The 27,619-nt window shown below is 48.3% G+C and overlaps 2 protein-coding genes across 5 annotated transcripts in view; one reads left to right on the top strand and one right to left on the bottom strand.

Moving 5' to 3' along the window:
- LOC132397856 (thyrotropin subunit beta-like) overlaps window positions 1-7,075 on the top strand; it is a 32,039-nt gene extending 24,964 nt beyond the window's left edge. For 2 of the 4 annotated variants that reach the window (XM_059976606.1, XM_059976607.1), the window contains exons 2-3: window positions 979-1,143; window positions 5,665-7,075. In XM_059976606.1, coding sequence (XP_059832589.1) covers window positions 985-1,143; window positions 5,665-5,982 — 477 coding nt within the window. In that variant the 5' untranslated portion in view covers window positions 979-984 and the 3' untranslated portion in view covers window positions 5,983-7,075. Of the gene's footprint in view, window positions 1-550; window positions 690-978; window positions 1,144-5,664 lie in introns of those variants that run through there. The other 2 variants (XM_059976605.1, XM_059976604.1) reach the window with 2 other exon arrangements.
- A 3,464-nt stretch (window positions 7,076-10,539) lies between these two features.
- The window catches only part of utp20 (UTP20 small subunit processome component), a 195,376-nt gene continuing 178,296 nt past the window's right edge, over window positions 10,540-27,619 (bottom strand). Inside the window, exons 60-62 of the mRNA XM_059978567.1 lie at window positions 16,447-16,573; window positions 14,369-14,514; window positions 10,540-10,914 (exon numbers count right to left, since the gene is read on the bottom strand). Coding sequence (XP_059834550.1) covers window positions 10,759-10,914; window positions 14,369-14,514; window positions 16,447-16,573 — 429 coding nt within the window. The 3' untranslated portion in view covers window positions 10,540-10,758. The remainder of the gene's footprint in view (window positions 10,915-14,368; window positions 14,515-16,446; window positions 16,574-27,619) is intronic.

The following is a 27,619-nucleotide window of genomic DNA, read 5'->3' as shown; positions in this document are numbered from 1 at the left end:
GGTGGAATGTCAGAGGTAGGTGTTTTACGCAGAGTGGGGGGGTGGAATGTCAGAGGTAGGTGTTTTACGCAGAGTGGGGGGGTGGAATGTCAAAGGTAGGTGTTTTACGCAGAGTGGGGGGGGTGGAATGTCAGAGGTAGGTGTTTTACGCAGAGTGGGGGGGGGGGTGCATGTTTAGGGTGTGCCGCCAAGCGTGTTGGTAGAAGCAGATTCTTTAGAGGCGTTTTAGAAACTCATAGACACATGGATGATAGAAAAATGGAGGGCTTTGTGGGAGGGAAGAATTAAATTGATCTTGAAGGAGGTTAAAAGGTGGGCACAACTTTGTAGGCCGAAGAACCTGTCTTGCTCTATGTTCTCCGAAACTCCGGGACCAAGTGTACACACGCCACCGTCTCATCATCCCTCTTAATGAGCTTGCATTTGCTTTGGGTTAGAGTGCTCTGTAGTAATCTCCGTTTCAATCCCTGGCAGATCCTAATATTAATTGTGTACCTCCAGATAATTACACATGCTTAAAGCCCTGGATTAGAGCGGCATGTGGGGCGCACAGCGCGTAGTTTACCTGCGAACATCCGGAGATTAGTCAGGGACCGTTATAAACCGTGCGGGGCATGGGCTCGGGGCCACAGCCGGCTGGCATCTCGTGTCTCCACCTCGCCCGGAAGCTTCGTTCCGCCTGGGTCCCGGTGAGTTGGTCGGATCAGTAGAGTTCTGCGTTCCTGCTGGAAACCTCTGTGGGATCGAGGGGAGGGGGGTGTTGGAGAGGTTTCTTCAGCCGATGGTCGGGGGGGGGGGGGCATTGAGAGCCCGTTTGCTCGGTCCTGGGTTGTCCAAAGCCACTCGCCCTAGTTAGTTGGTAATTACTCGGTTCAGGCAGTCTGGAACTCTGCAGCAACACCACAACTTTTCCTAACGGCGAAAGTCGTTAACGCGCCGCTTCCATGATGCGCTGAGCAGGTGTCCTCTTCCAAACAGGCAGCGATGGGTTGCTCTCTCCGTCTGTTGTGCCTCCTCCCGTGCCTGGCCCAGGTGGGCGCCCAGTGCTCCCTGTCACGGCATGTGCTGCACGTGGAAAAGGAAGGGTGCGACTTCTGCCTGACCATCAACACGACCATCTGCGCCGGCTTCTGCATGTCACAGGTAAGATGCGGGAACATGCGCCGGTCTCTGACACACCCGGCCCATCTTTAATTAATGTGGCAATAAACAGAATCACAGACTCGTACAACAGAGAACCAGACCCTTCGGCCCACCACCAGCATTCTGACCAACAATCATGATTCTTGAGCTAAGTAGGAGAGAAGTATTGGGAGTAGTTTGGGGTCCCATTTCTGACAAAGGATGTGCTAGCACTGGTGAGGGATCTCCGGAATTATAGGGTTAACGTCTGAGGAGCGTTTGATGGCTCTGGGCCTGTAGGCACCGGATCTCAGAAGGTTGGCAGGATGTTATTTAAACGTATAGAATATTTAAAGGCCTAAACAGAGTGGACGTGGAGAGGATGTTTCCTATAGTGAGTGAGTCTAGGACCAGAGAGCACAACCTCAGAGTAGAAAGACGTCCATTTAGAACAGATGATGGAGAGGAATCTCTTTAGCTAGAGAGTGGTGAATCTGTGGAATTAATTGCGATAGATGGCAGTGGAGACCAAGTCATTTAGAATGGAGGTTGATAGGTTCTTGATTAGTCAAGGCATCAAAGGTTACGGGGAGAAGGCAGCAGAGTGGTGTTGAGAGGGATAATAAGACAGCCATGATGGAATGGCGGAGAAGACAATGTGGCTGTAGAGTCCAATTCTGCTCCTATGATTTATGATTTTATGGAAAGATTAGATAGAGCATGGAGTACGTTTATGCAGGTCAGCACAATATTGTGGGCTGAAGGGCCTGGACTGTGCTGTTCTGGGTTGTTAATTTCAATCTGTACACTAATCCCATTTATCAGCACTTGGTCTGTTGCTTTCCCTGTCTCGGAAATTAGGCTGGAAAGGTTATAGAGAAGGCACATCAAGATGGTAGCAGGACCGGGCAGACTGGAACTGTTTTCTCTATCACAAAGTGGCTGAGGGGGTGACCCTCAGTGTAGGTGTAGGGGTAGACGGTCACAGTCTTTAGCCCAAGGTAGGAGGGGTCTACAAAGGGTAGAGGTCCATGGCCAGAGGGATCTGAGGGGTGGGTTTTCACACAGGGTGGTGAATGGGACGAGCTGCCAGAGGAAGTCGTAGTTATAGAAATGTACAGCACAGAAACAGGCCCTTCAGCCCATTTAGTTTGTGCTGAGCCATTGAAACTGCCGACTCCCACCGACCTGCACCGATTGCCCTCCATACCTCTTCTACCCCTGTATCTAGCTAAACTTCCTGTAACCATCAAAGTGGTAAATTACAATTACCATCTTGAAAAAGTTACGGATAGGTACATGGATTGGAATGGTTTAGAGCAGGAGTACCTAAACATTTTTTTACCATTAACTGAGAGGTCTGTGGAGCCGTGGGTTTAGAGGGAGATGGGCTGAACACAGCCAAAGGAGACAAGCTCAGGGAGGCATCGGGTGGGAAGGGCCTGTTTCTGAGTGTGACTTTAAGAGCTCATCAAGTTCAAGTTTAAATGTCTGCGGCTATACGCATGAAAACAGCCGAGCGAAACAGTGGTTCCTCTGAGGATGAAGCTGCATAACATGATACCGACGGTCACGCACAGCACAAGGCACATATAATTACCACAGTCACAATTGTAGCCCGAGTGTCACGGCCCGCTGATGGACGTTGTCGAAGAGCCATATTCCCGCAAGAACAACGTGCGGTAGTTCCTCATCGTGCATCAGTGCAGCGGCAGACAAATGCAATCCAGCTTGTCTTCCATGGAGTGAACACAGGAGGACAGTAGCAACGGGAGGGGCCAGCCCAAAAATTTAAAATTATCTAGAATCATTCTGAATGCAGTGGGAGTCTCTGCTCCAGCACCTCCCAGCCTGTGCATTCCCGATTCAACCCCCAACACTGCAGCACTCCTTCGTACCACCCCATCAGACCAGCTACCTGTCTCTTCTCTCCCTGGATCAAGGGGGCGGCACAGTGGCACATTATAGGGCCGTTGACTCACCACTCCATGGACCCCTGTTCAATCCCACCCTCTGGCGCTGTCTGTGTGGAGTTTGCATGTTCTCCCTTAACCATGTGTCTTTACCCTGGGTTCCCTGGTTCCTTCCCACATCCCAAAGGCATGGAGATCTGTGGGTTAATTGCCCCAGGTGAGGGGTAGAATCTGACAGACAGACATACTTTATTGATCCTGAGGGAAATTGGGTTTCACTGGGGGGAATTGATGGGACTTTGAGGAAGAATAGGTTAGGTGGAATGGAATTGCTCTTGGGGCTTGCATAGACTTGATGGGTTGAATGGCTTGATTCTGTCATCAGGAAATAAATATGAAATTCTCCAAGTATGCAGATGTTAAAAAGGTCAGCCATTTGATTAGTAATTTAACTGGACCAGCACAACATTGTGGGCGGACGCGCCTGTTCTTATGCTGTATGTTCTATGTGATGTAGTTGGGCCCCATTTCCAGTCTCCCACACGGAATTCTGGAGCCAAGCTCCAGTCTGGGACATGAAACCTTCACCTTTCCAGTGTGTACACCAGAGTCTCACTCAACAAGTGAAAGAGAGGTACAAAAAAACCCGCAGACACTGGAAATCCGAGACAAAACCAGAAACTGCTGGAAACACTCAGAAGGTCAGTCAGCATCTGTGGAGACGAATTAAAAATTTGAAACAGTAATAAGATTGAAAATAATAAGGAAACGAGATGAAAGAGTTCAGAGAAAATTTATAAGCATATTGCCAAGCTAGGAGGACTGGAGTTACAGAGGAAGGTTGAATAGGTTCAAATTTTATTCATTGGAGCACAGGAGGATGAGAGATTTGATAGAGGAATACAAAATTATGAGGGGTATTGACAGGATAAATTTAAGCAGGCCATTTTTCCACTGAGGTTGGGTGAAGGTAGAAGTAGAGATCATGGTTTGAGGGTGAAAAGTGAAATGTTTAAGGAGAACCTGAGGGGGGAACTTCTTCACTCAGAGGGTGGTGAGAGTGTGGAACGAGGTGCCAGTGGAAGTGGGTTCAAGCTTAACATTTAAGATAAGTTTGAGTAGGTTTGCGGATGGGAGGAGTACGGAGGACTGTGGTTCAGGTGCCGGTTGATGGGTGGTAAGTTTTTCACGGACTAGATGGGCTGAAGGGACTTTCTTTGCAGCAGTATTCTATGACTACAAGAGCAGCAGTCATTGTTTCAGCTTGTCAACCTTTTGTTAGAGAGAAAATGCATTAGTATTAAGCTTCAGGACGAGAGAACTAAATTCTAGAAGCATCTCTTTTTAAAATGCTTTTGGTAAAGATGTGTTTTAAAGAAAGTGGGGGAAGATTTAAATATCTTTTCCCAGGGGTTGAAATGTCTAGTACCAGAGGACATGCATCTAAGGTGAGAGGGGTAATTTCAAAGGAGATGTGAGGGGAAAGTTTTGTTTTACAGAGAGAGGTGTGTGTCTGGCATGCGCTACTGGGGTGGTGGTAGGGGCAATTACTTTAGGAACTTTTAAGAGACATTTAAATAGGCACACAAATGTGAGGAAAATGGAAGGATATGGACATTGTGTAGACAGAAGGGATTAGTTTAGCTGGCTACTAATTTAATTTGTTTGGCACAACATTGTGGGTCAAAGGGACTGAGTGGGGCAAGTATTTTACACAAAGAATGGTAGATGCCTGGAACTCACTGCTGGGGTTGGTGGTGCAAACAGATCCTACAGGGACATTCAGGAGGCTTTTAGATCAGCACATGGACAAATGGGGGTTGGAGGCAGAAGAGATTTAGTTTAATTTGGCATCGTGTTCAGCACAGACATCATGGCCTGGAAGGGGCTGTTCCTGTTGTACATTCCATGTGATGGTGGTCCAGAACAAGCTGCAGAGGACATGCCAGAGCTGGGCACAATAACTACATTTAAAAAACACTTGATCAGGAAAGGCTTAGAGGTGTATGGGCCAAATATGGGCAAACGGGAACCCGAGAGGTTCTGCAGATGTAGGAAATCTTGAGCCACACACACATGATGTGGCAACTCAGCACGTCAGGCACCATCGATGGAGGGGAATGGACGGTGAACGCCTCAGTTTCTCAGCCTGAGACGAGGGTTTTGACAAGAGTGGTTGACTGTCCATTTCCCTCCATAAATGCTGCCTGACCTGTTGAGTTCCTCCAGCATTTTGTCTGTTGTTTTAGAGATACAGCATGGTTCCAGCTCTTTCCAGCCCAGTGAGCCCATGTCACCCAATAGCACTCGTGACTAATTGCCTACTCACTCGTACATCTGTGAACTGTGGGAGGAAACTGGAACTCTTGGAGGAATCCACTCAGTCACGGGGAGAATGTACAACCTCCTTACAGACAGTGGTGGGAATTGAACTCCAGTTGCTGGCACTGCATAACAACGCTACTGTGCCACACCATGCTGAGATGAGAATCCTGGTCAGCATAGAGCATTTGGGCCAAAGGGCCTGTTTCTTTGCTGTGTGACTCTGACTCCACCTAGCTGTGTGTTAATGCCATGTATGGACATGAGAAACCACTTTCAGCTGTTAAAAAATGGTTTTGTATTCTAGGACGTCAACATCAAAACCCTTCTGCCAAAGATGGCCCTGACGCAGAGAGTCTGCACCTACCGGGAGATCGAGTACATTTCCATAAGGCTACCGGGATGTCCAGCCAACATTGACCCCATTTACAGGTTTCCGGTGGTCCTGAGCTGTGTGTGTAGCCAGTGCCTGACCGATACGACAGACTGCACCAGTGGAATCGAAGCACCCTTCTACTGCACCAAACCTCAGTGGAACATCCCCTCCTCTCGCTCTCCCATTCTCTCCCTCTCAGGTAACACACAGCAGCAGGAGGGTCTTCCTGTTCTTCCTCCGTTCTATTAGATCTTCATTGATCCTCACGTACCTCTTCCTCACGATCAGATTCACTTATCACATGAAATACGTCATTCACGCCCACAACCAACGTATCATACGGGGGGTGCTGGGGGCAGCCCACAAGCATCGTCACCCATTCTAGCACCAACACAGCATGCCCACAATGTTCAGCAAACCACACAAACAGCAGCAGCAAAACAAGCCCCTTTCCCACCCCCAATCATCCAACCTCAGGACAGCCAAATCCAGGCCTCCAGCCTTCCCAGCAGGCTCACAAACTTCGGCCATCAGACCTGGACTTCTGGTCGACCCCAGTATTTCCTGGGATCCCGTACTCTGCTGACATGCTTACCTGGGGGCCTCCTGCCTGCAAGGACCGCCAGCCTGGGGGTCCATTAGCCATTGTACTTGCTGGGCTTTGCCTAGAAAGCTTAAGGGCCCAGAATGTCCAACAAAGCCTTTTTTGCACGTCCTCAACTGACCCTAAATGTTAAGCTGACCCTTAAACTCTACTCTGTCCCTTCCCTGCGCCGTAATCCTTTGTTCAACAGAAATCCATCAGTCATTCGCTGATGATTGATCATACACAGGACCCCAGCAGCTTTTTGAAAAAGAGCTCAAGAATTCAGCAGCCAACCACTTCATGTAAAAGTGCATCCAAAAGCAAGTCTGACTCACTAACTGGTGTAAAACTGCAGTTGCAGACAGTGGCCAGCAACTGGCAGTATAGGTCTACTTTTCCCCATTGCTCCATAACCTATTGAGGTCCACCGGCAAAGATTTATTGGCATCTTGTAAAAATACAAATCATTGGTGCAGAAAATTAAAGAGATGAGCAATTATTGTATTTAAATCAAATCCAACTTAGAAACACTTTATAGATGTGTAATTAATGTTTGCTGTTTAATTTGTTAAGCACCAGATTCACCCTCCAAGATCGGTGAGGTTCCATGAGGACTGAATTGTCTGTCTGCTCAATCTTCCTTTAATGATCCTCTGTTGAAACCTTTGTCTCCTGAACTTGAATCCCAAGTGTTGTCTGAGATACTTTGAAATTCCAAAGTTCTGGTTACGCATGCAAGGTTTTCAGAATCTTCCAATAAACATTTTCAAAAAGAAAACATTACCATTTTGGTGGGACCCTGATCAGAACCAGTGTCACTGTGTGCTGATTAATCTTTGCAATATTTAGCCCTTAACCTAATGGTGCTGGCTTTAGATATGGGTTAAAAGCCATTCTTTATTATGGAGGATCCACGATGTTTAACATTATTTAGCCACACATTGCTGACAGGATGACACCCACTGTCTTCATAAGGAGCGTAGGTGCTTCCCAGTTGTCAGATGTGAGATACATAGAACATTGAACACTACTGCACAGTACAGCCGCATCGTCCACAATGTTAGACCAGAAGAAATAGGAGTAGAATTAGGCCATTTGGCCCATCGAGTCTGCTCTGCCTGAGGTAGGTGGCGTTGTGGATAATGAAGCAGATTTTCAAAGCTTGCAGAGAGATTTAGGCCAGTTAGAAGAGTGGGCTGAATGATGGTAAATGGAGTTTAATGCTGATAAGTGTGAGGTGGATTCAACAGTGGCTGGATGGGAGATGCCAGAGAGTAGTGGTGGATAACTGTTTGTCAGGTTGGAGGCCGGTGACTAGTGGTGTGTCTCAGGGATCTGTACTGGGTCCAATGTTGTTTGTCAGATACATTGGATGATGGGGTGGTAAATTGGATTAGTAAATATGCAGATGATACTAAGACAGGTGGATAATTAAGTAGGTTTTCAAAGTTTGCAGAGAGATTTAGGCCAGTTAGAAGAGTGGGCTGAGCGATGACAGATGGAGTTTATGCTGATAAATGTGAGGTGCTACATTTTGGTAGGAATAATCAAAATAGGACATACATGGTAAATGGTAGGGCATTGAAGAATGCAGTAGAACAGAGTGATCTAGGAATAATGGTGCATAGTTCCCTGAAGGTGGAATCTCATGTGGATAGGGTGGTGAAAAAAGCTTTTAGTATGTTGGCCTTTATAAATCAGAGCATTGAGTATAGGAATTGGGATGTAATGTTAAAATTGTACAAGGCATTGGTGAGGCCAAATTTGGAATATTGTGTGCAGTTCTGGTCACCGAGTTATAGGAAAGATGTCAACAAAATAGAGAGAGTACAGAGAAGATTTACTAGAATGTTACCTGGGTTTCAGCACCTAAGTTACAGGGAAAGGTTGAACAAGTTAGGTCTTTATTCTTTGGAGCGTAGAAGGTTGAGGGGGGACTTGATAGAGGTATTTAAAATTATGAGGGGGATAGATAGAGTTGACGTGGATAGGCTTTTTCCATTGAAGGTAGGGGAGATTCAAACAAGAGGACATGAGTTGAGAGTTAGGGGGCAAAAGTTTAAGGGTAACACGAGGGGGAATTTCTTTACTCAGAGAGTGGTAGCTGTGTGAAACGAACTTCCAGTAGAAGTGGTAGATGCAGGTTCGGCATTGTCATTTAAAGTAAAATTATATAGGTAAATGGACAGGAAAGGAATGGAGGGTTATGTGCTGAGTGCGGGTCGGTGGGACTAGGTGAAGGTAAGTGTTCGGCACGGACTAGAAGGGCTGAGATGGCCTTTTTCTGTGCTGTAATTGTTGTATGGTTATATTACATCATAGCTGATTGATTTCCCTCTCTGCCCCAGTCTCCTGCCTTCTCCCTGCATCCCTTCATGCCCTGACTAGTCTAAAATCTATCAACTACTGCCTTAAATGTACCCAATGACTTGGCTTCAGCAGCCACCTGCAGCAACAAATTCCACAGATTCACCATTCTCTGGCTGAAGAAAAGTTGTGCTGACCCTTTAACCTATTCCAAGATCAATCTGACAGTCCCCCCACAGAGCTCTTGCTTGTTGAACCTTTCCTCACAATGCACGGTGTGTTAGCCTTTAGTCAGGAAAATTCACGAGCTATGTGGCGATGTTGCAGCTCGGAAGACTGCTCTCGGAGTCCTGTGTTCAGTTCAGCTTGCATGACTATAGGAAGGATGTGGAAGTTTTAGAAAGGGTTCAGAGGAGATTTACCATGAAACTGCCTGGCTCAGAGAGCATGTCTATGAGGACAGGTTGAGGGAGCTAGGGCTTTTCTCTTTGGAGCAAGGGGAGATGACAGGAGACTTTACAGAGGGATACAAGATGTTAAGAGGCATAGATCGAGTCAACAGTTGGACACGTTTTCATTGGGTGGAAATGCTTAATATGAGGGGGTGTAATTTTAAGGTGATTGGAGGAACGTATAGCAGGGATGTCAAGAGGCAAGATTTTTTTAATTTTTTTTACACACATAAAGTGGGGAGTGTGTGTAACACCCTCCCGGGTTGCTGATAGAGGCAGGGACATTTAAAACACTTGTAGATAGGCGTGTGAAAGAAAGAATAATGGAAAGAAAATTGAGGGCTACGTAGGAAGGAAGGGTTAGATTGATCTCGGAGTAGATTAAAAGGCTGGTAGAAGATTGGGCTAAAGGACCTGTACTGTGCACAGGTCAATGTAGTGAAAACTCAGGAGAAACAAGGTGAAGAGCGTCAGACACTAGAGATCCAACAACACGGACATATTTCTCTGATTATGAGCCAACTTCATTTTCAATAGTGAGCATTCCCTAATTGGTTAAATACTCTGCAAGAGCAGTGATTCTTCTATAACTGACAAAAAATGAAGAGCATCTCATCCCAGGAAAAGGCTCGTTGTTGTCCGTGATGCATTCCGGGGGGAAATTCTACAGGAGATTGAGGAGCAAGTGTGTTGATGGGTACCAGGAATGTACTGCTTAGGGTGGTGGGAGAGGCAAATGTAATAGGGACTTTAGCTAGAAACATGAATGTGAGGGAAATGGAAGGATATGGACATTGTGTAGGGAGAAGGGATGAGTTGGCCATTTGATTACATAACCTTGTGGGCTGGGGGGCCTGTTCCTGTACTGTACTGGTCTATGTTCTATATAGAAGCTTACATCATGCATCTTATCTGGGTCCAAAACAGAAGTACTGACACAATGCAGAGGTAAGATCACTGCCTTGTACTGGTACAGGTTCCCAAGTGGACCGATCTTTGCAACATACATAAAGTGCTGGAAGAACTCAGCAGGTCAGGCAGCATCTGTGGAGGGGAATAAACAGTCGATAATTTGTTTTTAGATTCTGTAAACAAATACTCTCTGTACCACTCGATTGGTGGCATCCGTTAGTCTCGCCACACTACGTATCTGCACCTGGAATGGTTTCCAGGACGCAGGCCTGGGCAAGGTTGTATGGAAGACCAGCAGTTGCCCATACTGCAAGTCTCCCCTCTCCACGCCACTGATATTGTCCAAGGGAAGGGCAAGGACCAATACAGCTCGGCACCAGTGGCATCACAGGAGTTGCCAGAGCGAGGTTGAAGGCAACGTCGGACTGCCTCTGGGACTCCAGCTCTGGATTTGTCCTCAGGGTTTACTCCCAAAGCCTTTCCCATAAGTGGGTATGACCGCAAGGCAGCGGAGGTTTGAAATCAGAGTTTTCAGGAAAAGCAGCTCATCCATCTCTAACAACTAGATTTTTCTGTAAAACACCTTTATTGATAGACTTTACTGGATAAACTGTACATTAAACTGTACCTCATGTTAAACACTCCTGGAGCCCAGTTACAAATACACCATGGAAGGTGACAGAGTAAATTAGAAACTACATTTCAGTTTCTATCACAAAGTCCTGGTCTGGAAATGATTTGCAAAAACCCAGTTTCCCTCCGTCCACTTTACTCCACCATTGCCAAGTCTTTTAAGCTGCCACTCCTGGCTTTCTTTGCCTTGTAATTGGGTCGAAGGAGTTCAATCTTTCTCTTTCTTGCCTGAATTTTGTTTTTGTGCCTTTTCAGTTTCTTCCTCGCAGCGATATCCGGGTTTGCGACAGTCTGCTCAAATCAAAACAGAAAGAGGTTAATACACGTCACTCTAACACATACACGGGGAACACAAGTTACACAGCGGCAGGCAGAAAGACTACAACGGGTAGTCAAAACTGTCTAACACATCACTACCCTCCATCAAGTGCAAATATAGAGAAAGGGGACAGGAAGGGGCCAGTAACATGATGAAGGATCCCACCCACCCGGCTCATGGACTGTTTGTCCCACTCCCATCAGGGAGGAGGCTACATAGCATCTACACTAGGGCCATCAGACTCAAAATAGTTACTGTCCCAAAGCATGAAGGCTGATCAACACCTCCAGCCACTAATCCACCCCTCCACACCCCCATCCACCACTACAGTCATCTCATGTACAGACACTCTGCCTAGTGTCACTTTCTGGATATACAATCAATATATATAAACTATCATATGTATTTATATTTATTGTGTGCTTTATTATTAGTGTGTCTTTATCTCACTGTGTTTTTAGAGCTGCATCAGATCTGGAGTAACAATTGTTTCTTTCTCCTTTACTCTTGCACACTGGTACTGCCTTCCAGGACGACCACAGCCTTGTCCTGCTTTGGAGGCCTATGTGCCTCAGTGACCTGGACAGCTTTATGCTTTGTCCTTTGGTAGGGTCACCCAGGCCAAGGGGTCAAAGAGCAGAGGTCAGATTAAGAGTGATCCACCAGTTTTCTGGGTTCTGGGGTTCAGCTCAGGGCTAACAACCCTGACTGGTAAAACAAAACTGTTACAAAATAGCACTGAGGAATCCTTCTACATCCGCGTGCGATGGTATTCCCGAGTCTCCACCTGGAACTTGCAGCCTGTCCGACAGAACTGAAAACCAAGAGGCAACTACTGACGTGGAGAACCTTCATTGCTGGCCTAAACCAAGCAGTGTAAAGGGCAGGAAGTACAGAAATGACATTAAACAATCTTTACTCTTACCAAGGCCACAAGTGGAAGGAAAGAGTTAAATTTGACTCCCCCTTGGTTTATGCCAAAATAAAATGGAAGTTTGTGAAGCAAAATAGCTAAAAGTGGGAATGTTCTGAGAAAGTAAAAGGTGTACAAGTCTACAGTCTCAAGAGTAGATCATGAGGAATACATGTTTGTCTCCGAATGTGAGATCATGGGAAAGTTACAGTGTAAGGAGTTAGGAAAGGTATAAAAAGGGGCAATTTTTTGTGAAAATTGAGAATCCAATCTGGGTCAGACTTGAGTTGGAGATGGAGAAGAGAGAGAGAGAGATGGAGGGAGATAGACTGGAGTCTGAGTTGGAGATGGAGAAGAGAGAGAGAGAGGGAGGGAGATAGACAGTGGAGTCTGCGTTGGAGATGGAGTCTGAGTTGGAGATGGAGAAGAGAGAGAGAGATGGAGGGAGATAGACAGTGGAGTCTGCGTTGGAGATGGAGTCTGAGTTGGAGATGGAGAAGAGAGAGAGAGAGGGAGGGAGATAGACAGTGGAGTCTGAGTTGGAGATGGAGAAGAGAGAGAGAGATGGAGGGAGATAGACAGTGGAGTCTGAGTTGGAGATGGAGAAGAGAGAGAGAGAGATGGAGGGAGATAGACAGTGGAGTCTGAGTTGGAGATGGAGAAGAGAGAGAGAGAGGGAGGGAGATAGACAGTGGAGTCTGCGTTGGAGATGGAGTCTGAGTTGGAGATGGAGAAGAGAGAGAGATGGAGGGAGATAGACAGTGGAGTCTGAGTTGGAGATGGAGAAGAGAGAGAGAGATGGAGATAGACAGTGGAGTCTGCGTTGGAGATGGAGTCTGAGTTGGAGATGAAGAGAGAGAGAGAGATGGAGGGAGATAGACAGTGGAGTCTGAGTTGGAGATGGAGAAGAGAGAGATGGAGGGAGATAGACAGTGGAGTCTGCGTTGGAGATGGAGTCTGAGTTGGAGATGGAGAAGAGAGAGAGAGAGATGGAGGGAGATAGACAGTGGAGTCTGTGTGGAAGCTTGTTAGATTTGCATTCTGTAGATCAGCTCATTAAACCAATGAAGGTATTACATTATTTTCTGTACTATGATCTCATTAATTATGTGTTTTTCTTTCTGTACCGTGTGATTTATACAACTCTAAAAAGGTGACTTCCTGTCACCTTTAACACTTGCATTTCCTCCTTTGATTGCAAATACCTCATCCTGCTGAATCAGAAAGAACACAGAATGAACTTAAATACGTTCGTAACAATGGGGAAGTAGTGCTAAATGTGGACCCAAAAGAAGGTGGACCTTCTTGTACCTTCTCTCTGCGCCTGCGTGGGTCTGTGGCACAGTTGCTAGCAATGCTGTCTCAGTGTCAGAGACCCAGATTCAGTCCTGACTTAGGGCTACATGTGGAGTCTGGCATTCCAGTTTCATCCCACATCCCAAAAACATTCCAGCAGAGGGGTTAACTGGCTGCTGTAAATTGGTGTGTGTGTGTGTTTGTGGGGGGGGGGGGGGGGGGGAGTGCACCGTGGAAAGCATTCTCATAGGTTGCATCACTGTGTAGAAATGAGGTGGATAGTTCCTGTGGATCGAGGTGGATCGAGGATGAAGGGAATAAGACCAAAAGACATTGGAGCAGAATGAGGCCATTTGGCCCATCGAGTCCATTTTGTCATTTCATCATGGCTGACCCAATCTCCTGCCTTTTCCCCATATCCCTTCATGCCCAGCCCAATCAAGAATCTATCAACCTCTGCCTTAAATATACATAAAAACCTTCACAGCTGTCTGTGGCGAAGAATTCTATAGATTCATCACTCTCTGGCTAAAGAAATTCCTCCTCATCTCTATTCTGAGGCTGTATCCTCTGGTCTTAGACCCTCCCACCACAGGAAAGGTCCTCTCCACAACCACTCGGTCAAGGCCTTTCACCATTCAATGTTTCAATGTTGTCACCCCTCATTCTTCTGAATTCCAGTGAATATGGGCCCAGAGCCATCAGACGTTCTTCATATGACAAGCTATTCAATCCTGGATTCATTTTTGTGAACTTCCCATGAACCCTCTCCAGTGTCAGCACATCTTTTCTAAGATAAGGGGCTGCTCACAATACTCAAGTGAGGGCTCACCAGTGATTTATAAAGTTTCAACATTATATCCTTGCTTTTATATTCTAGTCTCTTGAAATGAATGCTAACGTTGCATTTGCCTTCCTCACCACAGACTCAACCTGAAAATTAGCCTTTTGGGAATCCTAAAGTCTCTTTGTGCCACAGCTTTTTGTATTTTCTCTCCATTTAAAAAATAGTCAACTCTTTCACTTCTTCTACCAAAGTGCATGACCATATACTTCCTCACACTGTATTCCATCTGCCATTTCTTTACCCATTCTCTTAATCTGTCTGAATCATTCTGTGCCTGCCCCTTCACTCATCTTCATTTCAGCTGCAAACTTTGCCACAAAGCCATTAATTGCATCATCCAGATCCATGTGGGGGGAAGGGATCTCCTCACCTGCATGGCTCTCTGTCGTTTCCTCTGAGCTCGTTTCTGACTGCTGTGTCTCTGCACAGCAGCAAAATTCATGGAGAAGATTTCCAAACCAACCAGTCTCTTCAGCATCTCAATGATCTCCTGGGAGAGGTTCCTCAATGTCGGGTCTGAAAGGAAACATACACTCAGTGCCCAGTTTACTAGGTATCCCTGTACACCTGCACATTGTCATTCAACCATACACAAATACCCATGAATACAGCCAAATTAAACAGAATTCCTCTAGGGACAAGGCACTAAACACAGTACCAAAAGTCTCACACACACAGACACACACACACACACAGACACACACACACACACACAGACACACACACACAGACACACACACACACACATACACACACACACACACCCGCACACACAGACACACACACATACACACACACACACATACACACACACACACACACACACCCGCACACACAGACACACACACACATACACACACACATACACACACCCCCCCCCAACAAGGACATGCAGTTGCCCAAATAAAAACTAACACAATTTAGTAATCAGCAAACTTCAGACATACTACACTCTGTTCCCTCTTCCAGATCGTTAATGTATAGCGTATAATTGACAACATTCACACGAGAACCACCAGACTCAAAAACAGTTACTTTCCCCAAGCAGTAAGGCTGATCAACACATCCACTCACCAACTCCACCACTACTTTATTATTTCCCATCAGTCACCTTATGTACACATACTCCCATCACTTTATGTTCATACAATCAACGTATATAAGCTATCTTATGTATTTATATTGTTATGTTTTTATTATCATTGTCTTTATCTTATTGTGTTTTTTTGTGCTGCATTGGATCCACAGAAACAATTATTTAATTCTCCTTCACACTTGTGTACAGGAAATAATATCTTGAATCTTAAACAATCTTCAATATTACGTTTCAGTATATTACACTGAACTAATTGAATATATACACTCCCCAGGCATTAACGAATACCATAGATGCATTTAAAATGCCTGGGAGAATTTACATACCAGCTTTTGTTTAGTAACTGGCCAATTGGGAGCTTGTTGTTGGGGTGTACGGTAGTGGAGTGCTCAGAGCAATTGCATTACAAGGTTGGGGTTCAATTCCTGCCACTGCCTGTAGGGATTTGCACACTCTCCCCACTCAAGCTCCCTCTGGGTGCTCTGGTTTTAACGATGTACGAGACAGTGAGCTGTGGGCATGAGCACGCTGTTTCAGTTTCTGAAGCACTGTGCCACTTGGCTGCCCGGCACAATCCTCGCTGATTTGAATAGACACATTTCACTGTATGTTCGATGTTTCAATGTACTTGTGACAAATAAAAGTCAATCCTTATCATACATTAACTCTGCCATGAACAGTCCCGAGCACGGCCGTGGAAGGATGAGGGTTGGGCATGGGGCCAGTAACCCCATTCCATAAAAACCCAGAGCTACAGAAACGCCAGAGATCTCTTCCCTGGGAGAGAATGGATCGTCAGTCAGAAGTGAAAGACGACAGAGGACTCTGGCCCCTATGTCCCAGTCGGGGTAATCTGATTGTAAGGCAGATTGAGGGAGAGGAAAGATGAGGCATCACACAGACAGGGCAGGTGAACGTTCGGTGACTTGCAGGAGTTTCCACCTCTCCTCGTACTGACAAACGGACGGCAGCAAGGAACTCTGCTCAGTACTGAGGAATAAGAATCAGAACCAGCCATATCACTGGATCGTGTTGTGATGTGGCAGCGGTACACTGCAATACGTACTAATAAATTACAATATGAAATGTATAAAAATTAAGTAAATAGTGCACAAGAAGAGCAGAAAATAGTGAGGTAATGTGGATAGTGTGGATTCAAAGTCCATTCCGACGGTGGGGGGGGAAGAGGCTGTTCCTGAAACACTGAGTACCCCGAGGCTCCTCTCCCTCCTCCCCGGTGGTAGCAACAAGAACAGGGCACGTCCTGGGTGAAGGATGCAGCCTTTTTGAGGTATCCACCATTTACAACTGATATCATTATAGAAAGAACAAAATTCAAATGACAAGATTACCTTGTTCGGCGTATGTACTGTTTAATTCCCTATAAAGTGGTGTGATAATCATCGACAGGAAAGGCTTCACTCGTTCCACTCCCAGATCCATAGCGATCGCCCCGAGGAACTTAAAGATGCAGGTCCGCTGGAGAGGAAACATCGGAAAGAAAGACAATTAGAAAGATGCTTTAAAGCCAGTGAGATTGTATAGTGAGTACAGCCTCTGCTTCTCAGAGCCAGACAACGAGATGGTGTAGTGGGTACAGCCTCTGCTTCTCAGAGCCAGACAATCAGATGGTGTAGTGGGTACAGCCTCTGCTTCTCAGAGCCAGACAATCAGATGGTGTAGTGGGTACAGCCTCTGCTTCACAGAGTGAGACAATGAGATGGTGTAGTGGGTACAGCCTCTGCTTCACAGAGCCAGACAATGAGATGGTGTAGTGGGTACAGCCTCTGCTTCACAGAGCCAGACAATGAGATGGTGTAGAGAGTACAGCCTCCGCTTCTCAGAGCCAGACAATGAGATGGTGTAGTGGGTACAGCCTCTGCCTCACAGAGGGAGACAATGAGATGGTGTAGTGGGTACAGCCTCTGCTTCACAGAGTGAGACAATGAGATGGTGTAGTGAGTACAACCTCTGCCTCACAGAGGGAGACAATGAGATGGTGTAGTGGGTACAGCCTCTGCCTCACAGAGCCAGACAATGAGATGGTGTAGTGGGTACAGCCTCTGCCTCACAGAGGGAGACAATGAGATGGTGTAGTGGGTACAGCCTCTGCCTCACAGAGGGAGACAATGAAATGGTGTAGTGGGTACAGCCTCTGCTTCACAGAGTGAGACAATGAGATGGTGTAGTGGGTACAGCCTCTGCTTCACAGAGCCAGACAATGAGATGGTGTAGTGGGTACAGCCTCTGCTTCACAGAGCCAGACAATGAGATGGTGTAGTGGGTACAGCCTTTGCCTCACAGAGTGAGACAATGAGATGGTGTAGTGGGTACAGTCTCTGCCTCACAGAGTGAGACAATGAGATGGTGTAGTGGGTACAGCCTCTGCCTCACAGAGGGAGACAACGAGATGGTGTAGTGGGTACAGCCTCTGCCTCACAGAGTGAGACAATGAGATGGTGTAGTGGGTACAGTCTCTGCCTCACAGAGTGAGACAATGAGATGGTGTAGTGGGTACAGCCTCTGCCTCACAGAGGGAGACAACGAGATGGTGTAGTGGGTACAGCCTCTGCCTCACAGAGGGAGACAATGAGATGGTGTAGTGGGTACAGTCTCTGCCTCACAGAGTGAGACAATGAGATGGTGTAGTGGGTACAGCCTCTGCCTCACAATGAGATGGTGTAGTGAGTACAGCCTCTGCCTCACAGAGGGAGACAACGAGATGGTGTAGTGGGTACAGTCTCTGCCTCACAGAGCCAGACAATGAGATGGTGTAGTGGGTACAGCCTCTGCCTCACAGAGCCAGACAATGAGATGGTGTAGTGGGTACAGCCTCTGCTTCACAGAGTGAGACAATGAGATGGTGTAGTGGGTACAGCCTCTGCTTCACAGAGCCAGACAATGAGATGGTGTAGTGGGTACAGCCTCTGCCTCACAGAGTGAGACAATGAGATGGTGTAGAGGGTACAGCCTCTGCTTCACAGAGTGAGACAAAGAGATGGTGTAGTGGGTACAGCCTCTGCCTCACAGAGCCAGACAATGAGATGGTGTAGTGGGTACAGCCTCTGCTTCACAGAGTGAGACAATGAGATGGTGTAGTGGGTACAGTCTCTGCCTCACAGAGCCAGACAACGAGATGGTGTAGTGGGTACAGTCTCTGCTTCACAGAGCCAGACAATGAGATGGTGTAGTGGGTACAGCCTCTGCCTCACAATGAGATGGTGTAGTGGGTACAGCCTCTGCCTCACCGAGTGAGACAATGAGATGGTGTAGTGGGTACAGTCTCTGCTTCACAGAGTGAGACAATGAGATGGTGTACAGGGTACAGCCTCTGCCTCACAGAGCCAGACAATGAGATGGTGTAGTGGGTACAGCCTCTGCCTCACAGAGTGAGACAATGAGATGGTGTAGTGGGTACAGCCTCTGCCTCACAGAGCCAGACAATGAGATGGTGTAGTGGGTACAGCCTCTGCTTCACAGAGCCAGACAATGAGATGGTGTAGTGGGTACAGCCTCTGCCTCACAGAGTGAGACAATGAGATGGTGTAGTGGGTACAGCCTCTGCCTCACCGAGTGAGACAATGAGATGGTGTAGTGGGTACAGTCTCTGCTTCACAGTGGGAGACAATGAGATGGTGTAGTGGGTACAGCCTCTGCCTCACAGAGCCAGACAATGAGATGGTGTAGTGGGTACAGCCTCTGCCTCACAGAGTGAGACAATGAGATGGTGTAGTGGGTACAGCCTCTGCCTCACCGAGTGAGACAATGAGATGGTGTAGTGGGTACAGTCTCTGCTTCACAGTGGGAGACAATGAGATGGTGTAGTGGGTACAGCCTCTGCCTCACAGAGCCAGACAATGAGATGGTGTAGTGGGTACAGCCTCTGCCTCACAGAGTGAGACAATGAGATGGTGTAGTGGGTACAACCTCTGCTTCACAGAGTGAGACAATGAGATGGTGTAGAGGGTACAGCCTCTGCTTCACAGAGTGAGACAATGAGATGGTGTAGTGGGTACAGCCTCTGCCTCACAGAGTGAGACAATGAGATGGTGTAGTGGGTACAGCCTCTGCCTCACAGAGGGAGACAATGAGATGGTGTAGTGGGTACAGCCTCTGCCTCACAGAGCCAGACAATGAGATGGTGTAGAGGGTACAGCCTCTGCTTCACAGAGTGAGACAATGAGATGGTGTTGTGGGTACAGCCTCTGCCTCACAGAGCCAGACAATGAGATGGTGTAGTGGGTACAGCCTCTGCTTCACAGAGTGAGACAATGAGATGGTGTAGTGGGTACAGTCTCTGCCTCACAGAGCCAGACAATGAGATGGTGTAGTGGGTACAGCCTCTGCCTCACAGAGTGAGACAATGAGATGGTGTAGTGGGTACAGCCTCTGCCTCACAGAGCCAGACAATGAGATGGTGTAGTGGGTACAGCCTCTGCCTCACAGAGCCAGACAATGAGATGGTGTAGAGGGTACAGCCTTTGCCTCACAGAGTGAGACAATGAGATGGTGTAGTGGGTACAGTCTCTGCCTCACAGAGCCAGACAACGAGATGGTGTAGTGGGTACAGTCTCTGCCTCACAGAGTGAGACAATGAGATGGTGTAGTGGGTACAGCCTCTGCCTCACAATGAGATGGTGTAGTGAGTACAGCCTCTGCCTCACAGAGGGAGACAACGAGATGGTGTAGTGGGTACAGCCTCTGCTTCACAGAGCCAGACAATGAGATGGTGTAGTGGGTACAGCCTCTGCCTCACAGAGTGAGACAATGAGATGGTGTAGATGGTACAGCCTCTGCTTCACAGAGTGAGACAATGAGATGGTGTAGTGGGTACAGCCTCTGCCTCACAGAGTGAGACAATGAGATGGTGTAGTGGGTACAGTCTCTGCCTCACAGAGTGAGACAATGAGATGGTGTAGAGGGTACAGCCTCTGCTTCACAGAGTGAGACAATGAGATGGTGTAGTGGGTACAGCCTCTGCCTCACAGAGTGAGACAATGAGATGGTGTAGTGGGTACAGTCTCTGCTTCACAGAGTGAGACAACGAGATGGTGTAGTGGGTACAGCCTCTGCCTCACAGAGCCAGACAATGAGATGGTGTAGTGGGTACAGCCTCTGCTTCACAGAGTGAGAAAATGAGATGGTGTAGTGGGTACAGTCTCTGCCTCACAGAGCCAGACAATGAGATGGTGTAGTGGGTACAGCCTCTGCTTCACAGAGTGAGACAATGAGATGGTGTAGTGGGTACAGTCTCTGCTTCACAGAGCCAGACAATGAGATGGTGTAGTGGGTACAACCTCTGCTTCACAGAGTGAGACAATGAGATGGTGTAGAGGGTACAGCCTCTGCCTCACAGAGTGAGACAATGAGATGGTGTAGTGGGTACAGCCTCTGCCTCACCGAGTGAGACAATGAGATGGTGTAGTGGGTACAGCCTCTGCCTCACAATGAGATGGTGTAGTGAGTACAGCCTCTGCCTCACAGAGGGAGACAACGAGATGGTGTAGTGGGTACAGCCTCTGCTTCACAGAGCCAGACAATGAGATGGTGTAGTGGGTACAGCCTCTGCCTCACAGAGTGAGACAATGAGATGGTGTAGTGGGTACAGCCTCTGCCTCACAGAGTGAGACAATGAGATGGTGTAGTGGGTACAGCCTGTGCTTCACAGAGTGAGACAATGAGATGGTGTAGTGGGTACAGTCTCTGCCTCACAGAGTGAGACAATGAGATGGTGTAGTGGGTACAGCCTGTGCTTCACAGAGTGAGACAATGAGATGGTGTAGTGGGTACAGTCTCTGCTTCACAGAGTGAGACAATGAGATGGTGTAGTGGGTACAGCCTCTGCCTCACAGAGTGAGACAATGAGATGGTGTAGAGGGTACAGCCTCTGCTTCACAGAGTGAGACAATGAGATGGTGTAGTAGGTACAGCCTCTGCCTCACAGAGTGAGACAATGAGATGGTGTAGTGGGTACAGCCTCTGCTTCACAGAGTGAGACAATGAGATGGTGTAGAGGGTACAGCCTCTGCCTCACAGAGCCAGACAATGAGATGGTGTAGTGGGTACAGTCTCTGCCTCACAGAGCCAGACAATGAGATGGTGTAGTGGGTACAGCCTCTGCTTCACAGAGTGAGACAATGAGATGGTGTAGTGGGTACAGCCTCTGCCTCACAGAGCCAGACAATGAGATGGTGTAGTGGGTACAGCCTCTGCTTCACAGAGGGAGACAATGAGATGGTGTAGTGGGTACAGTCTCTGCCTCACAGAGTGAGACAATGAGATGGTGTAGTGGGTACAACCTCTGCTTCACAGAGTGAGACAATGAGATGGTGTAGTGAGTACAGCCACTGCCTCACAGAGGGAGACAATGAGATGGTGTAGTGGGTACAGCCTCTGCTTCACAGTGTGAGACAATGAGATGGTGTAGTGGGTACAGCCTCTGCTTCACAGAGGGAGACAATGAGATGGTGTAGTGGGTACAGTCTCTGCCTCACAGAGGGAGACAATGAGATGGTGTAGTGGGTACAGCCTCTGCCTCACAGAGCCAGACAATGAGATGGTGTAGTGGGTACAGCCTCTGCTTCTCAGAGCCAGACAATCAGATGGTGTAGTGGGTACAGCCTCTGCTTCTCAGAGCCAGACAATCAGATGGTGTAGTGGGTACAGCCTCTGCTTCACAGAGTGAGACAATGAGATGGTGTAGTGGGTACAGCCTCTGCTTCACAGAGCCAGACAATGAGATGGTGTAGTGGGTACAGCCTCTGCTTCACAGAGCCAGACAATGAGATGGTGTAGAAAGTACAGCCTCCGCTTCTCAGAGCCAGACAATGAGATGGTGTAGTGGGTACAGCCTCTGCCTCACAGAGGGAGACAATGAGATGGTGTAGTGGGTACAGCCTCTGCTTCACAGAGTGAGACAATGAGATGGTGTAGTGAGTACAGCCTCTGCCTCACAGAGGGAGACAATGAGATGGTGTAGTGGGTACAGCCTCTGCCTCACAGAGCCAGACAATGAGATGGTGTAGTGGGTACAGCCTCTGCCTCACAGAGGGAGACAATGAGATGGTGTAGTGGGTACAGCCTCTGCCTCACAGAGGGAGACAATGAAATGGTGTAGTGGGTACAGCCTCTGCTTCACAGAGTGAGACAATGAGATGGTGTAGTGGGTACAGCCTCTGCTTCACAGAGCCAGACAATGAGATGGTGTAGTGGGTACAGCCTCTGCTTCACAGAGCCAGACAATGAGATGGTGTAGTGGGTACAGCCTTTGCCTCACAGAGTGAGACAATGAGATGGTGTAGTGGGTACAGTCTCTGCCTCACAGAGTGAGACAATGAGATGGTGTAGTGGGTACAGCCTCTGCCTCACAGAGGGAGACAACGAGATGGTGTAGTGGGTACAGCCTCTGCCTCACAGAGGGAGACAATGAGATGGTGTAGTGGGTACAGTCTCTGCCTCACAGAGTGAGACAATGAGATGGTGTAGTGGGTACAGCCTCTGCCTCACAATGAGATGGTGTAGTGAGTACAGCCTCTGCCTCACAGAGGGAGACAACGAGATGGTGTAGTGGGTACAGTCTCTGCCTCACAGAGCCAGACAATGAGATGGTGTAGTGGGTACAGCCTCTGCCTCACAGAGCCAGACAATGAGATGGTGTAGTGGGTACAGCCTCTGCTTCACAGAGTGAGACAATGAGATGGTGTAGTGGGTACAGCCTCTGCTTCACAGAGCCAGACAATGAGATGGTGTAGTGGGTACAGCCTCTGCCTCACAGAGTGAGACAATGAGATGGTGTAGAGGGTACAGCCTCTGCTTCACAGAGTGAGACAAAGAGATGGTGTAGTGGGTACAGCCTCTGCCTCACAGAGCCAGACAATGAGATGGTGTAGTGGGTACAGCCTCTGCTTCACAGAGTGAGACAATGAGATGGTGTAGTGGGTACAGTCTCTGCCTCACAGAGCCAGACAACGAGATGGTGTAGTGGGTACAGTCTCTGCTTCACAGAGCCAGACAATGAGATGGTGTAGTGGGTACAGCCTCTGCCTCACAATGAGATGGTGTAGTGGGTACAGCCTCTGCCTCACCGAGTGAGACAATGAGATGGTGTAGTGGGTACAGTCTCTGCTTCACAGAGTGAGACAATGAGATGGTGTACAGGGTACAGCCTCTGCCTCACAGAGCCAGACAATGAGATGGTGTAGTGGGTACAGCCTCTGCCTCACAGAGTGAGACAATGAGATGGTGTAGTGGGTACAGCCTCTGCCTCACAGAGCCAGACAATGAGATGGTGTAGTGGGTACAGCCTCTGCTTCACAGAGCCAGACAATGAGATGGTGTAGTGGGTACAGCCTCTGCCTCACAGAGTGAGACAATGAGATGGTGTAGTGGGTACAGCCTCTGCCTCACCGAGTGAGACAATGAGATGGTGTAGTGGGTACAGTCTCTGCTTCACAGTGGGAGACAATGAGATGGTGTAGTGGGTACAGCCTCTGCCTCACAGAGCCAGACAATGAGATGGTGTAGTGGGTACAGCCTCTGCCTCACAGAGTGAGACAATGAGATGGTGTAGTGGGTACAGCCTCTGCCTCACCGAGTGAGACAATGAGATGGTGTAGTGGGTACAGTCTCTGCTTCACAGTGGGAGACAATGAGATGGTGTAGTGGGTACAGCCTCTGCCTCACAGAGCCAGACAATGAGATGGTGTAGTGGGTACAGCCTCTGCCTCACAGAGTGAGACAATGAGATGGTGTAGTGGGTACAACCTCTGCTTCACAGAGTGAGACAATGAGATGGTGTAGAGGGTACAGCCTCTGCTTCACAGAGTGAGACAATGAGATGGTGTAGTGGGTACAGCCTCTGCCTCACAGAGTGAGACAATGAGATGGTGTAGTGGGTACAGCCTCTGCCTCACAGAGGGAGACAATGAGATGGTGTAGTGGGTACAGCCTCTGCCTCACAGAGCCAGACAATGAGATGGTGTAGAGGGTACAGCCTCTGCTTCACAGAGTGAGACAATGAGATGGTGTTGTGGGTACAGCCTCTGCCTCACAGAGCCAGACAATGAGATGGTGTAGTGGGTACAGCCTCTGCTTCACAGAGTGAGACAATGAGATGGTGTAGTGGGTACAGTCTCTGCCTCACAGAGCCAGACAATGAGATGGTGTAGTGGGTACAGCCTCTGCCTCACAGAGTGAGACAATGAGATGGTGTAGTGGGTACAGCCTCTGCCTCACAGAGCCAGACAATGAGATGGTGTAGTGGGTACAGCCTCTGCCTCACAGAGCCAGACAATGAGATGGTGTAGAGGGTACAGCCTTTGCCTCACAGAGTGAGACAATGAGATGGTGTAGTGGGTACAGTCTCTGCCTCACAGAGCCAGACAACGAGATGGTGTAGTGGGTACAGTCTCTGCCTCACAGAGTGAGACAATGAGATGGTGTAGTGGGTACAGCCTCTGCCTCACAATGAGATGGTGTAGTGAGTACAGCCTCTGCCTCACAGAGGGAGACAACGAGATGGTGTAGTGGGTACAGCCTCTGCTTCACAGAGCCAGACAATGAGATGGTGTAGTGGGTACAGCCTCTGCCTCACAGAGTGAGACAATGAGATGGTGTAGATGGTACAGCCTCTGCTTCACAGAGTGAGACAATGAGATGGTGTAGTGGGTACAGCCTCTGCCTCACAGAGTGAGACAATGAGATGGTGTAGTGGGTACAGTCTCTGCCTCACAGAGTGAGACAATGAGATGGTGTAGAGGGTACAGCCTCTGCTTCACAGAGTGAGACAATGAGATGGTGTAGTGGGTACAGCCTCTGCCTCACAGAGTGAGACAATGAGATGGTGTAGTGGGTACAGTCTCTGCTTCACAGAGTGAGACAACGAGATGGTGTAGTGGGTACAGCCTCTGCCTCACAGAGCCAGACAATGAGATGGTGTAGTGGGTACAGCCTCTGCTTCACAGAGTGAGAAAATGAGATGGTGTAGTGGGTACAGTCTCTGCCTCACAGAGCCAGACAATGAGATGGTGTAGTGGGTACAGCCTCTGCTTCACAGAGTGAGACAATGAGATGGTGTAGTGGGTACAGTCTCTGCTTCACAGAGCCAGACAATGAGATGGTGTAGTGGGTACAACCTCTGCTTCACAGAGTGAGACAATGAGATGGTGTAGAGGGTACAGCCTCTGCCTCACAGAGTGAGACAATGAGATGGTGTAGTGGGTACAGCCTCTGCCTCACCGAGTGAGACAATGAGATGGTGTAGTGGGTACAGCCTCTGCCTCACAATGAGATGGTGTAGTGAGTACAGCCTCTGCCTCACAGAGGGAGACAACGAGATGGTGTAGTGGGTACAGCCTCTGCTTCACAGAGCCAGACAATGAGATGGTGTAGTGGGTACAGCCTCTGCCTCACAGAGCCAGACAACGAGATGGTGTAGTGGGTACAGTCTCTGCCTCACAGAGTGAGACAATGAGATGGTGTAGTGGGTACAGCCTCTGCCTCACAATGAGATGGTGTAGTGAGTACAGCCTCTGCCTCACAGAGGGAGACAACGAGATGGTGTAGTGGGTACAGCCTCTGCTTCACAGAGCCAGACAATGAGATGGTGTAGTGGGTACAGCCTCTGCCTCACAGAGTGAGACAATGAGATGGTGTAGATGGTACAGCCTCTGCTTCACAGAGTGAGACAATGAGATGGTGTAGTGGGTACAGCCTCTGCCTCACAGAGTGAGACAATGAGATGGTGTAGTGGGTACAGTCTCTGCCTCACAGAGTGAGACAATGAGATGGTGTAGTGGGTACAGCCTCTGCCTCACAGAGTGAGACAATGAGATGGTGTAGTGGGTACAGTCTCTGCTTCACAGAGTGAGACAACGAGATGGTGTAGTGGGTACAGCCTCTGCCTCACAGAGCCAGACAATGAGATGGTGTAGTGGGTACAGCCTCTGCTTCACAGAGTGAGAAAATGAGATGGTGTAGTGGGTACAGTCTCTGCCTCACAGAGCCAGACAATGAGATGGTGTAGTGGGTACAGCCTCTGCTTCACAGAGTGAGACAATGAGATGGTGTAGTGGGTACAGTCTCTGCTTCACAGAGCCAGACAATGAGATGGTGTAGTGGGTACAACCTCTGCTTCACAGAGTGAGACAATGAGATGGTGTAGAGGGTACAGCCTCTGCCTCACAGAGTGAGACAATGAGATGGTGTAGTGGGTACAGCCTCTGCCTCACCGAGTGAGACAATGAGATGGTGTAGTGGGTACAGCCTCTGCCTCACAATGAGATGGTGTAGTGAGTACAGCCTCTGCCTCACAGAGGGAGACAACGAGATGGTGTAGTGGGTACAGCCTCTGCTTCACAGAGCCAGACAATGAGATGGTGTAGTGGGTACAGCCTCTGCCTCACAGAGTGAGACAATGAGATGGTGTAGTGGGTACAGCCTCTGCCTCACAGAGTGAGACAATGAGATGGTGTAGTGGGTACAGCCTGTGCTTCACAGAGTGAGACAATGAGATGGTGTAGTGGGTACAGTCTCTGCCTCACAGAGTGAGACAATGAGATGGTGTAGTGGGTACAGCCTGTGCTTCACAGAGTGAGACAATGAGATGGTGTAGTGGGTACAGTCTCTGCTTCACAGAGTGAGACAATGAGATGGTGTAGTGGGTACAGCCTCTGCCTCACAGAGTGAGACAATGAGATGGTGTAGAGGGTACAGCCTCTGCTTCACAGAGTGAGACAATGAGATGGTGTAGTAGGTACAGCCTCTGCCTCACAGAGTGAGACAATGAGATGGTGTAGTGGGTACAGCCTCTGCTTCACAGAGTGAGACAATGAGATGGTGTAGAGGGTACAGCCTCTGCCTCACAGAGCCAGACAATGAGATGGTGTAGTGGGTACAGTCTCTGCCTCACAGAGCCAGACAATGAGATGGTGTAGTGGGTACAGCCTCTGCTTCACAGAGTGAGACAATGAGATGGTGTAGTGGGTACAGCCTCTGCCTCACAGAGCCAGACAATGAGATGGTGTAGTGGGTACAGCCTCTGCTTCACAGAGGGAGACAATGAGATGGTGTAGTGGGTACAGTCTCTGCCTCACAGAGTGAGACAATGAGATGGTGTAGTGGGTACAACCTCTGCTTCACAGAGTGAGACAATGAGATGGTGTAGTGAGTACAGCCACTGCCTCACAGAGGGAGACAATGAGATGGTGTAGTGGGTACAGCCTCTGCTTCACAGTGTGAGACAATGAGATGGTGTAGTGGGTACAGCCTCTGCTTCACAGAGGGAGACAATGAGATGGTGTAGTGGGTACAGTCTCTGCCTCACAGAGGGAGACAATGAGATGGTGTAGTGGGTACAGCCTCTGCTTCACAGTGTGAGACAATGAGATGGTGTAGTGGGTACAGCCTCTGCTTCACAGAGTGAGACAATGAGATGGTGTAGTGGGTACAGCCTCTGCCTCACAGAGCCAGACAATGAGATGGTGTAGTGGGTACAGCCTCTGCCTCACAGAGCCAGACAATGAGATG

The sequence above is a fragment of the Hypanus sabinus genome, chromosome 8 (assembly GCF_030144855.1).
Source record: "Hypanus sabinus isolate sHypSab1 chromosome 8, sHypSab1.hap1, whole genome shotgun sequence".
Lineage (NCBI taxonomy): Eukaryota > Metazoa > Chordata > Chondrichthyes > Myliobatiformes > Dasyatidae > Hypanus > Hypanus sabinus.
This window is presented reverse-complemented; position numbering and strand designations above follow the sequence as displayed.